Raw genomic sequence first — 14342 nt, forward strand, 5'->3', positions numbered from 1 at the left:
TGAACCGAGAAGATTTTTCTTATCTGAAATTTGATCAACTTTATAGAGTTTCAAAGTTGAATAAAGATTTTTTCTCTTTTTCACAGTTATATCTAACAACTGCCCAATAGCTACTTCTCAAGAACTTCTTTTAACAGATATACTTGTACATATCTTAATAGAGTACGCAACTCCTTCCAAAATGTTCCAATATGCACCTGTAACTTGATAAAGTTTGAATTTGTCGAACATTGGCTTGTCGAAGAATTCAACAATAACTTGTCGAAAATATTATTTTTGATGATTTTTTTTTGCTAGATGGATAAAAGCAAAAATACTTATCATCATTGAATATTGTTTTCGACAAACTCATATTCAACAATTTCTCTTTCCTTCTTCTTTTCTTCTTTTATTTTTTCAACTTGTCGAACTCTCTCAGCCAAATAGGCTAAATCAGAAATATACATATTGAGTAATTTTCGACGCATATACAAGCCAAGATCTTTGATGGCTATTTTGACGATCTCGCTTTCAGGGACCGACATATAACATCGATTGCGAGCATTTTTTAATCGAATTATATAGTCATCTATCGATTTTCCATCATCTCATTCTATTGCAAGCAAACCTGTGAACGAGACATTCAATTTTGCCTTATAAAATTGAGCATGAAAAGCATTTTTCAATTGTGCCCACGTTAAAATCAAACTGGCTTTCAGATTTGAAGACCAAGTGAAAGCATTTTTGTTAATGAAGTAGAAAAAATTTCATTCTCAGGTTTTCATTATTTGCCAAATTTTCTAATTCGATCATATAGTGAGCTATATGCTCAACAGTTGACTCTCCAGCCTCTCCTATAAATTTTGTAATTATTTTGCAATCTTTTACACTCATTGGCACTTCTGTCATTTACACTGCAGAAGGAAAAGCAAAAATAAAATATGGTTGATGCATGAGACCCACGTTGATACCCATTCTATTGAGGACATCTTTGATAATCCTTGTCACCTGGTAATGATATCCAGGCTGTGTGTGAAATCTATTCAAAACTTCATCAGCATTTTGTTCTCTTCAAATGAGATAAGGGATATTTTCTTTCCTTTCAAAATTGTTAAATACATTCTTCTCATTATATCCTATGTTCTCCTGGTCTACTACCAAATCTTGGGGAATAGGTTGCCCCTCATCATAATTGACAATTCGAGTAATTCTCTCGACTTGTTTAACCAGTCGATCATATTTTGACTCATTGTCAGCCAGGATAGGATTCAAAATAGTAGTCATCTGGTGAGTTCAACAGGTTGACTAAATTATGATGGCTTTCCTTAATATATTGTCGAAACTTAGCCATCGATCCTGGTACATTTCCAAATCTGACTGAAAATGTGTAACTACCCATAGGAGGCGTGTAGGCAGGAGAAAGGCCAAATGGAAGCCAACCTGCGGTTACTTGCGGTTGATTCTGCACTCAGGTGATCCTAGGGCATGAATTTCGCCCGCTACCACCAACACTTGCATCAATAACTGCAATATTCTCCCCAGAATTATACTCTGCATGTGAAATCAAATTTGCAGAAATTTGTGTAGTAGTTATTGGGGCATTATTACTTGTTTCTGCATTGCCATTTGAAACTTCGTCAGACATGGTAACAATTCTACCACTTCTTAATCGCATGCACCAAATATCAACACTGCATGCACAATGCAACAGTTGAAAGCAACACATTTTGACACAATTAAATTTTAAAATTATCCCACTGGGCGTGCCAATTTGTTTTGTCGATTTTTAATAAATCGATGGTGGTTTGATTCTAATTGTCTGGGAGCGAAACCTACTCCTTTTTTGTGAGTATCAGTTTTATTTGCATCAAAATCTATGCCTTTGACAATGACGAAGAAGAAAGAACCAAGCTTTGCAGAAATTCGAAATGAACAATAAAACTTAAATGGTTTGAATAAAAGGGAAATCAAATTACAGAAAGGAAAAGTATTTAGAAAAATAAATGGCAAATTAAAAGATAAAGACTGGAAAGGATAAAAGTTGCTGAATTTAAAGGAAATAAAAGGACATTGCAAGGAAGAAAAATTGCATGAAAAGAAAGTTACAGGAATTTAAATGAAAAGTAAAGACATGGAAGGAACCCTTCAAAGAAAAAGACTCTTGAATGACTCAGAAAGTCGTTGGGGATGTGAGTGAGTATGAGTGTTTTCTCTGAAAAGATTACAACCCTTTCTTCATCTACGTCTTGTCAATTTATAGGCCAATCCGTCCAATTATTTGCTGATATGTCATTTTGGCAGTCAGCTTTGCTAAATAACTGTTTGCGCACTTTAGAGATTGAAACTTTGCCTTTGATTCAGTATTCTGACCACCATATTCGACAGTATTTTCCACGTGCATCAATCTGTTCCCACTCTTTGTACAATGTGAATAACTGTTATTAATTATATTCACTTATCATTCTTTTTCGATAAGACTTATCTATATTATTCGAAAAGTACTTATCCAGCCTTGACCTCGATGTCTCAAGACCTACTGACGTCTTTTTCGACATAGTCCGTCGAGTCTGTCTTTTCGATTTTCACACTTGAATCAATCGGTTAATAGAAAGTACCTAACGAAGTACCTAATTGGCTCCAATCCAAAATTAATTGTAACATGTATTTAGAGGTTGATCGAAATATTATTTTAACATTTAGTAATGATCGAAGTCTAAACTTATCAAAAAATTTAATAACATCTTTATCGAAAATATTCTTTTTCGATATAACACGAGATTTATTTTTTCAAAGTAAAACACAAAATTAGTATATATAATATTTTTTATTTTAGTTATTTTTCTATCCATGTATGTAAATCAATGGATTTTAATCCTCACCCCAAAAAAAATTCAATGGATTTTAAATTAAAATGGAAGATATATTTAAAGTTAGTGGATAAAAAGAAATTAACTTAATAACCTATAAATGCTAAAAATTCGGGTTTTATCAAGGCAATACTTTAAAATTCATAACTAATTTTTAAATAGATTATATTAGTTAGGTAATTAATAATTTTTTTTGAATAACATGAACATTAAATTTTAAAATTAGTCTAATTTAAGTAAAATACATTAAATCTCAAATTATTTACTTAAATCTTAATATTAAAATAACTATTTATACATTTAGTAAATTGAACATCTAATATACCTATTATTCACATTGTTTAATATTTTTATTATCTACCTATATTTTTTCTTTTTAAATTAATTACATTGATAATAGGCATGAAAAACCCCCTTCAATTGCGCCACATATCCTATAGCCTTAGCCCTTACTCACATATAAAAACATGGTCGGTGCATGTCATCCTTATCTTCCTCCCACAACCGAACAAGTAACCACACACCTCTCTTGCTCTCAATTCTCTTTGGGAAAAATTTTAACTACCTTCAATTTATTTTATATGAAACATTTTTTATCATAAAAATCAAAAACATATATAAATCCATCTTTTAAAATTTTAAATTATGAAAGATGACACCCCAATTAATGTGTATATAAATATCACTTAATTTTTTAATTTATTTAATCCGTAATATTTTATTATTACACATTATTTTTTAATTTATTTAATCTATAGTATTTTATCTTTAAAAAATGAATAAATAAGTCTTTAATCTTTTGATTCGCAGATATTTAAATTTTTTACGATTTTAAAATATATTTAAATTTTTAATCTTTTCAAAACCTAGATATATTAATCTCTCATATTTATTTGAGTCTATCAAAATTAACTTGATTGATATAAATACATACGTAAAAAAAATTTAAAATAGAATAAATTAAATTTAAAAATTAATATGTTGAAATTAAAAAAAATTAAAAAATTTAAATATATTTTTAAATTTTTAAAATTTAAATATTTATTGACAAAAAAATAAAAAATGTATTTGTGATTTTCTCTTCTCCTTTTTAAGTTTTAACAAATACTCGCCCCTGCTATCCCAAACTTCGTTTTTGCGGAAAAGCAAAGTAACGTTTTCTAAATCCTTTTCCCTACACACACATTCTCTCTCTCTTTCTCTTCCGAATCCCTTTGTCTCGTCTCAGTGTCAAGTCTTCGCTCCCTTTCTGCATCTTCAAGCTCCAGATATGGCGTCTGGATCCTCAGGTCGCGGTAACTCGGGTTCCAAGGGTTTTGATTTCGGTTCCGATGATATCCTCTGCTCCTACGAAGACTTCGGTAACAGGGATTCCAATTCTTCCAATGGCAATCATTCCGATCCAGTTATCAACGCCAATTCAACTAAGGTATATATACTCATGTGACCTATCTTGCCTTTCAACCGTTGACTTGAAGGTTTTTAGCTTCTATGGGAATTATCCGAACATGGGTATTTAACTTATTAATTATGAATGAAAAGTGGTTAGGGTTTATGAAAGTTATCAATTTTAGAAAACTATGCAAGAATTTTGTTGATTGAGTAAAAGTGGTTTGTTCTTGGTTTGTTTTGTGGTTCTCCATCATCGATCTTCGTTTTAGTTTACATTTGATTCTTCGTGTCTTAAGCTATTTGCAACTTGAAACCGAAGGAAAAATTGGACTAGATTTTTGACGTTGATAGCATAATTTTTTTAGGATGAATGAATGTGAAGGTTTTTTTGTCAAACAGAAACAGGATTTTCTTCTTATGTGTGAGATGTTGATGACCTAAAGGTTTTATTTATTTGGGTGGCTTTTGGGTTTGTGGACTATGATGCATTCTGCCAGAATGCATGAACTGGTTATTGGATAACAAGACAAAGAAAGAAGAAGACAAATAATGCCGTTTGATAGTATGCATTTGTATCCTGGGTTTTTGTAAGTGTTTTTTGAAACCTTGTGATTTCAATTCTCTTAAAAACTAGAACTCCATTACATGCTTTAGTATTAAAGAGTAATGCAGGTTTCAATTCTATGAGAATCCAACTCTCATGTTTCGTCCTAAATTAAATCTGACCAAAAGTGATTTGATTTCTAATTAATTATCTGATCAGTAATCATTCATCACATCACCACCTTCATCCACTGTGCCTCACCACTGCCATCATCATCATCAACAACAACAACCATGCCTGTTGGAGGTTTTTCTCTTTATAGATTTTGATTAGATAGGCACAACACTTAAGGTAGGGGACAGTTTTTGTGGGTGAAGAAGAAGGAAGAAAAGGTAAGGTTGGTGGTGGTGCATGTGGGCGTGGAGCTGGATGGTGGTGGTTGAAGGAGGTGTTGGTGGCAGAGGAACCATCTTCAAAGGTTAGGAATTGAGGAGCTGAGGGTGGACTTTGAAGAGAAGTTGGTGTTGATAGTATTGAGGGCAAAATAGTTATTTTATAACATATTGCAAACAATCTAATTCAATTCCATTTTTTTTTCAAATCAAAGAATTCTCCCCGAAATTGAGTATAATTCAATTCTCTCAAGAATTCTATTCTACTCTATCTCATCCAAAGTTTCCAAACATATTTTATTTCAATTCTATTCTACTCAGGTCTTGTGATTTATTTTCATTCATCTGCAAGAGTATTTGGTGAATTTTGAATAGAAAAAATAAGTTTTGATGCATGATGAATGTGGTCAAACGGGTTTACAGTTGGCAGTTGGGAGAATAGAGGAGTATTTTCCAGGTGTTGTAGTATAAATGTGTTGAGGAGTCAAATTCCACAATATATTGATTTTGACTTTTGATCTGTCAGTTACATTGAGGTACTTAACTCATGATGACTGGCTGTATGTTTGATTTGTTATTGATCAATCATCACGATTATCCGAAGATGCAAGCTGTTATTAGCTTACTATGGTTTGGTACATGAGTATACAAGTACAAGTATTTAGTCCACTACACAAGAGGTGGTTGTATAAGTTGGGGTACTGTTGTTGATTGATGAAATAAAAACATGAAGTTTAGGAAGTGTGAGACTGATGATAACATGCATTACTTTGGTGCTTAAAGCAAGTGTACTTTTTGGCTGAGTGTCAGAAGGCTTTTACTTTGTTTTCTTTGAGAAAGAGTAAAGATACTGATTTATTGTAGTAAAAAAGTGCACATAATATTAAAGTGGTTTGGTTTTTTTGTTTATCTAGAACGAATGTGCTTACTTTATTCTATGTACCATCCTCAAGGTTCATGTTGTATGCATGTATACATATTTTTATAATGATTATGGATCACATGTACCTTCTATTCCTATATAGTGAAACATTGTATCTCTGATCCAGAAATGTCCACTTTGTTGGCAGGATTTTCACAAATCAAGGATGACGAGAGCATCAATGTTTCCTACTACTGCCTACAATCCACCTGAAGATTCTCTAAGCCAAGATGTGATTGCAACTGTGGAGAAGAGCATGAAAAAATATGCTGACAACCTCATGCGATTTCTTGAGGGAATTAGTTCAAGGTTATCCCAATTGGAATTATATTGCTACAATCTTGACAAATCTATTGGAGAAATGAGATCTGATTTAAATCGTGACCATGGGGAGCAAGATTTAAAGCTCAAGGCCCTTGAAAAACATCTTCAAGAGGTATGCTGCTTTCATATATATTCTTAGGTTTAACTTCATTTCATATATTACCTAGTACCCATACAGCACTACCCCACATCTGATGGATGAATACTTTGGATCTTGTGTTAATGAAATCCTGAAGTAGTTATACATCAACTGAAGCAATTTTTTCCCCTTCCAATTCAATTGCAGACATTCTTTCTCAATTGGGAAATCCAACCATATTCCTTTCTTGATTTGCAAACCTGTTCAACATAACAAGATAGCTATACTTTGTTTATCTGGTCAATGAAGCACCATTCATCAATCACAAACCGGACATTAATCTCTATTGCTAGATTAACAATTTGTTATTGCTCGAATATTCTGTGTTTTCTTGATACTGTTCCAATATACGCAAAAAATGACTTTCAGCTATGAGCAGTGCAGAGTAAATGAAGCATTTAACTCACAATGTTCTGTATTAGCATGCTTTCATATATCTGTTCACTTTATTAATTGATTATATAGACTTTGAGAAACAAAGATTGTTATTGCATGTATTCATTTTCCTTACGTCGGTTATGTAGGTTCATAGATCTGTACAAATTTTAAGAGACAAGCAAGAGCTAGCTGACACTCAGAAAGAATTAGCCAAGCTTCAACTTGCTCAGAAGGAATCATCTTCCTCAAGCCACTCAGAGGAGAGATCATCGCCTTCTACAACAGATCCTAAAAAGATTGATAGTGCATCTGATGCACACAATCAGCAGTTAGCTCTTGCACTTCCTCATCAAATTCCCCCACAGCAGCAGCCGCCGCAACCGGCTGCACCCCATGCTCAAGCTCCAGTAGCAAATGCGTCCCAAGCCACCCAACAGCCTACTTATTACATGCAGCAACCCCCCACTCCATTGCCAAACCCTCCAGCTGCTCCCCAGCTCTCTCAGAATCAGTATTTACCATTGACAAATCAACAATACCAAACACCCCAACTTCAACAAGACATGTCGCGGGTGACTCCACAACCAACACCATCTCAGGTAGCCCCATCCCCAGCTGTGCAACAGTTCCCTCAGTATCAGCAGCCACAGCAACAACAGCAGCAGCCGCAGCAGCCGCAGCCACCCCAGCAGCAGTGGGCTCAGCAGGTGCCATCTTCACAGCCTCCCTCAATGCCACCCCAGATAAGAACCCCCACATCCTACCCTTCCTATCTACCAAGCCAACCAGCAAACCCAACTCCCCCCACTGAAACACTACCTAACAGCATGCCCATGCAGATGCCAGCATATTCTGGAGTTCCACAACCTGGTTCTAGCCGCGGCGATGCCATGCCTTATGGATACGGAGGAACTGCTGGCCGAACTGTTCCGCAGCAGCAACCTCCACCACAGCAGATGAAGGGCTCTTTCCCAGCACAACCAGGCGACATGTACGGTACTGCCAGCCCCCATCCAGCACTTCCTCCTCCAGCCAGCGCATACACGATGTATGAAGGCGAGGGAGGGAGGACACACCATCCACCCCAACCTCCTCCCCACTATGCTCAAGCTGGATACCCTCCATCAAGTGCTTCACTCCAGAACCCCGGCGGCCACAATCTCATGGGGAGGAATCCTAACCAGACACAGTTTATGCGCAACCACCCTTACAACGAGCTGATTGAGAAAATGGTGAGCATGGGATTCAGGGGTGATCATGTGGCAAGTGTGATCCAGAGGATGGAGGATAGTGGACAGCCAATTGACTTCAACTCTGTGCTTGACAGGTTGAATGTTCATGGCTCTGTGGGCCCCCAGAGAGGAGGATGGTCAGGGTGAAAATAACCTGTGTCTTGGGAATTTCAGCTTCTTGGAGCAGTGATTTTCCTAGGGATGTTATCTGTTCATACCTTCAAATCATTGCGTGTTTTATTATGCATGGAATAAAAGGTTTTTATCCGATCCTTTTTCTCTTGTAACGTGCACGGTTTATCGTCATCTTATGTTATGTAAATGTTTGATATGTGAGGATTATCTAGTATTTATGCAGAAAATCCTTCACTTGATATATTTCTTTTTTATTTCGAAGTAATATATAAAATTTCTTATTATTGATCATGCGCCTTGTATATAGTCAACACCCAATAGTCAATAGTCCCTCTTAGATGGTTAGATTTGTTGCTTTATTTTCTTTTTGACTTAGAATGGTTACTTTTTGGGAAGGTAATAGTAGTTACTTTTTTCTTAAACTAGCTTATTACTATTACGAGTGGTTTATCTCACAGCTTACATGTTTAACAGGAGAATTCAATATTAAAATGATTCTTTGATTTGTTCCACCATTAAATAGAATATATTCGGTGGTCAACATTTTGTCTTTTATCTTCTTTCTAATAAAGTATAATAAGCATTTTATATACATTAAAAAAAAATAAACAGAAAAAATGCATATAAAAGGGTTTAGGCCTTAGGGTGAATAAAAGTACAAATCAAATAATCGAAATTATAGAAGTACACACCAAATATGGTAATTAATGGACAAAACTACAAAAGTGATATGTCATTGCTAAGGCTCTGTTTTGGTTAACTTTGTATGTGGCTGTTTACTTTAGTGTCGTAAGCTGGCATAGTTTGGATTGTATTTTACATTTAAAAAATAATATTTAGAAACAAAATACAAGTGAGCTTCTCTAATTTGAATGAACCTTAACTTTATTCTCTTGGTAAAATTGTGCAGAATCGAGTTTGTAATACACCAAATGTGACTATGGTTTGTGTTTTTGTTTTCGGTTTTTATTTTCAGTGTTTTTTGTTTTTTTGGATTTTATGAAGGAAAAAGTAAAAAATAAGAGATGAAAATAGAAAATAGAATTTTATTGTTTTCACTTTTTTCTTCACAAAATTTAAAAAATAGAAAATACTAAAAATAAAAACGCAAACCAAACATTTTCTTAATTTTTTTAGATTAGTTCAAAAGTTGAAAAATTAAATAAAACCAATCTAATTAATTTCAGTTTTGATTGGTTTTGTTGGTCCAAAAATATCGAAGCAAACAAATTTAATTAAATTTAGTACGATCGAATCGAATAATTTTTCCATCAAATTTGAACCAATTCACGCCACAAATACTCAACGGGCGGAATTAGAGTAAAATTTGAAGAGGAATTAAAGTTTAATTTTTTAAAATTAAAAAAATACTAAACCAAAATTTATATAATTTATAAAAAAAAAAAAAATTGAAATTTAGAGAGGTCATTGCATCCTTGGCATATAAGAGGATCTCGCCCCTGCTAATACCCTAGTCAATACGCCTTCGTATTATCTTTGAAATCGCTCGACCCATTCTTGTTGCACAGATATCTCTTTTTTATTTGAAGTCCACCTATATTTCTTAAATCACTCGATATTATCGTTAATTTGCATTCATATGGAAATTAAAAAGTAAAAATGTTTAATAACAAAAAAGAATTAACAAAAAATAACTAAAATTTATCTTATTTATTCATTAATTATTGAATAAATTCTGACTTTTTTTTTTCTTTCTAATATTATCAATTAAAAAGTGGGTCTTGAAATGTCACAACTCACAACCGATAGTTTTTTATTGAATATTTAAAAGAGAAAAGGATAAATCGATCCCTAATTTTTTAGTCCGCAAATATTTAAGTTTCTGAAAATTTAAAAATACATTTAAGTCTTTGACCTTTTCAAAATCTAGACACATCAATTCCGAGTCTAATTTTTGGTCCGCAAATATTTAAGTTTTTGAAAATTAAAAAATACATTTAAGTCTTTGACCTCTTCAAAATCTGGACACATCAATTTCTGAGTCTAATTTTTGTCTTTTTTAAAAACTCTCACGTGTGCATCTATATCAACCAGGTCACTACAACAGGAGTCATGTTTGATTTTTTCGTTGGGTTTGATAGACCTAAGACCGTAGGAAACTCATCCCAATTCTTATTTGTGGTCCACCTATCATAAAAAGTAACTTCACATTAGCTTTTGCGTCATAAACAGTAAATAGAAACTCAAAACACATCTCTCTTCTCTATTAGAAGAAACTAACTTTAGTCCCTGTTGTGGTCCCACTTAATTAATTAATTAAAATATTTAAAAATTAATGTAATTAAAATTATTTAATAAATTAATTATGATTTAATTATTTAATTATATAAGTGTTAGCATTTTAATTATTTAATCTAATTAATTATTATAATTATTAACAAATTAATTATAATTTAATTATTTAATTAATTATTATTTAAATTATTAATATAAATTATTAATTACATAGAGAAATAATTATTTACTATAATTATTTATTATAATTATTACTAATTTAATTATTATTTAATTATTTAATATAATTATTTAATTATTTTAAATTTTATATAATTATTTATTTTTAATAATAATTTGATAAGTGGCAAGTTATTATTGGTTATAATAAATTCCTCTAAACAGGGACTCTCTCTTCTTGAATAATGTGCTGGGATTCAATAATAATATGCTCCAACGATAAGTTTCCCAAAGTGTCATGCTCTAAGCGAACATGAGAGATTAATATGTTCAAATTTTAAAAAAAATTAAAAATTTAAATATATTTTTAAATTTTTAAAAATTTAAATATCTACAAATTAAAAGATTAAATACCTATTTGTCTTTTTCTCTATTTAAATTGAATGGTTGGCCTAAAACGAGGGTAAAGAGTAAAGACATTTACTATTAGAACCTTCCTTAATATGCACCCATCCCATTGATAATTTCTATGAACAAAGTCTAAACCTAACCCATTACGCAGCAGAAAGCAACAATAGAGAACATGTGCACGGCTAAGAAGAAAAAAAAGTCATACTTCTGCCCCCAACACCAATGCTATCTTTTCTTTTTCTTTTCTTTTCAAAGTTTTGATGAAGCTCCCAATGCCATTTGGATACTTTGTAATTTGGATCTCAATGTGGTTCGATGAATCATGTAGGCCGGTTATGATAATAATATAATATGATTATGATCGTATTTCATATTGCTTTGTTTCTGCACCTTTCAAAAGGCACGTTGCACCACCTTATGTCCCCTCTCTTTCATTTTCAAATAATGCTTAGTAAAAAACAAAAAAAGTAATTAACACTTTTAACCATTAAAGATTTGATTGTTCACAAAATTAATTATAAAAAAATTAAACTAACTTTATATTTATAAAAGATAAATTATATCTGATAAAAATATCTAATAATTAAATTTATATTAATTTTATTAAAAAATATATTAAATACTAAAATTATTCTGTACTATCATCTTTAATCTCTTGATTTTAATTTTAATAAAAGAAAGAGAATATATTAAAAAATTAAAATTGTCAAGTTCTTTCTTTTTAGAAAATAAAAAAGAAATTTTTATTTTTCAAGAAATAAAAAACATTAACAACAACAACAACAACAAAATCTTGTCTCACTAGGTGGGGTTAGCTACATGAATTAAATGACATTATTGAGCTCTATCATGTATTATATCTACAGAGAGACCGTCTACATGTAGATCTCGTTTGACCACCTTATGGATGGTTTTCTTAGGTTTTCCTCTGCCTTTCACCCATTGTCCATCTTCTATCTCATCCATCCTCCTGACTGGGTGTTCTGTCGGTCTTCTTCTCACATGTCCAAACCACCTGAGACACGATTCTACCATTTTTTCCACAATGGGTGCTACTCCAACTCTCTCCCTTATATCTTTGTTCTTTATTTTATCCAATCGCGTATGACCACTCATCCATCTCAACATCTTCATCTCTGCCACACTTAGCTTATGTTCGTGCTCCACTTTGGCCGCCCAACACTCCGTACCATAAAGTATAGCCAGTCTTATAGCAGTGCGATAGAATTTACCTTTAAGTTTTAAAGGCACTTTTTTCTCACATATAAAACCAGATGCACTCCGCCATTTTGATCAACCTGCTTGGATCCTATGATTTACATCTTATTCAATCTCTCCATTATCCTGTATGATGCACCCAAGATACTTAAAACTTTTAACTTTTCGTAGGATGTTTTCTCCAATCTTCGCCTCTATATTAGGGTTTTTCCTTCTCAGACCAAACTTACATTCCATATATTTCGTCTTGCTACGACTTATGCGCAGACCATACACTTCTAGAGCTTCTCTCCATAACTCCAACTTCTTATTTAGGTCTTCTCTTGACTCTCCCATAAAGACGATATTGTCGGCAAAAAGCATGCACCATGGCACAGGCTCTTGGACGTGCTCTATGAGTACTTCCAAGACTAATGTGAAAAGGTATGGACTTAAGGATGATCCTTGGTGTAATCCTATACCAATAGGAAATTCCTCTATCATACCACCTTGAATCTTCACACTAGTTGTGGCCTTATCATACATGTCTTTGATTGCACGAATATATGCGAACCTTACTCTTTTCTTTTCTAAAATCTTCCATAAGACCTTCCTTGGCACCCTATCGTACGTTTTTTCCAAATCAATAAACACCATATGTAGATCCCTTTTATTACTACAATACCTCTCCATTATCCTTCTTAATAGGTATATCGCTTCGGCGGTGGATCTGCCTGGCATAAATCTAACTTGATTCTCTGTTACTTGTGTATCTTTTCTCAACTTTCGTTCTATCACCCTTTCCTATAACTTCATGGTATGGCTCATGAGCTTGATCCCTCTATAGTTTTCGCAATTTTGTATATCCCCTTATTCTTATAGATAGGTACCAAGGTGCTCTTTCTCCACTCATCAGGCATCTTCTTTAACCTTAAAATCTCATTAAAAAGTTTGGTTAACCAATTGATGCTTTTTCCTCCAAGGCCCTTCCAAACCTCAATCGGGATATTATCAGGTCCTACTGTCCTGCCATTTTTCATCTGTTTCAGAGCCTCTTTTACTTTGAAGTCTCGAATCCTTCGATAGTAATCAAAGTTTTGATCTTCTTCCCTTGTGCATAACCGACCAAGGCCCGGAAGAGTCTTATGTCCTTCATTAAATAACTCGTAGAAGTAGCTCTTCCACCTTTTATTAATCTTTTCCTCTTGAGCCAGCACCTCTCCATCCTTATCCTTTATGCACTTAACCTGATCCAAATCTCTCGTTCTTCTTTCACAGCTTTTTGCGATTCTATATATACCTTTTTCTCCTTCTTTCGTGCCCAAAGACTGGTAGAGACCCTCATATGCTCTTGTTCTTTCTTCACTTACAGCCACTTTTGTCTCTTTCTTAGTCGCCTTATATTTTTTCCAATTATCTGCATTGAGGAATAAAGACAACTCTTTAAAGCACTCTCTTTTTATCTTTATCTTTTCTTGTACACTCGCGTTCCACTATCAAGACTCCTTGTCTCTTGGTCCTATCCCTTTAGATTCACCAAAACTTTCTTTTGCTGTTCTTCTAATAACTTTTGCCATCTCCCTCCACATCTCTTCTGTGCTTCCATTCCCATCCCACTTTGCCTCTTCTCCTACCCGTCTTAGGAAGCTTCTTTGTTCCTCACCTTTCATCCGCCACCACCTCGTCCTTGGGTTCTTCGTATGATGTCTTTTCCTCAACTTTTCCTCAACACGAAAATTCATGACGAGTATCCTATATTGTGTTGTTAAACTCTCTCCCGGGATAATTTTATAATTAATGCAAAATTTCTGGTCGACTCTCCTCAACAAGAAGAAGTTAATTTGAGAGCTTGTCATGTCACTCTTATAGGTTATAAGATGTTCGCCTCTCTTTTTAAAACATGTATTTGAGATGAAAAGGTCAAAGGTTGAGAAAAAGTCCAAAATAGTTTTACCTTCGGCATTAATCACCCCGAAACTATGGCCTCCGTGAATACTTCCATACACAGTCACTTC

The 14342-nt window shown here is 33.5% G+C and overlaps 1 protein-coding gene across 1 annotated transcript; it reads left to right on the top strand.

Annotated features, from left to right (window-relative positions):
- Positions 1 to 3915: 3915 nt before the first annotated feature.
- On the top strand, positions 3916 to 8595 carry LOC112737669 (uncharacterized). The gene is made up of 3 exons (XM_025787658.3): positions 3916 to 4275; positions 6245 to 6532; positions 7084 to 8595. Exons 1-3 carry the CDS (start codon positions 4117 to 4119, stop codon positions 8314 to 8316), a joined length of 1680 nt encoding a protein of 559 aa, XP_025643443.1. The 5' UTR covers positions 3916 to 4116; the 3' UTR covers positions 8317 to 8595.
- Positions 8596 to 14342: the final 5747 nt, after the last annotated feature.

The sequence above is a fragment of the Arachis hypogaea genome, chromosome 13, assembly GCF_003086295.3.
Source record: "Arachis hypogaea cultivar Tifrunner chromosome 13, arahy.Tifrunner.gnm2.J5K5, whole genome shotgun sequence".
Taxonomy (NCBI): Eukaryota; Viridiplantae; Streptophyta; class Magnoliopsida; order Fabales; family Fabaceae; genus Arachis; species Arachis hypogaea.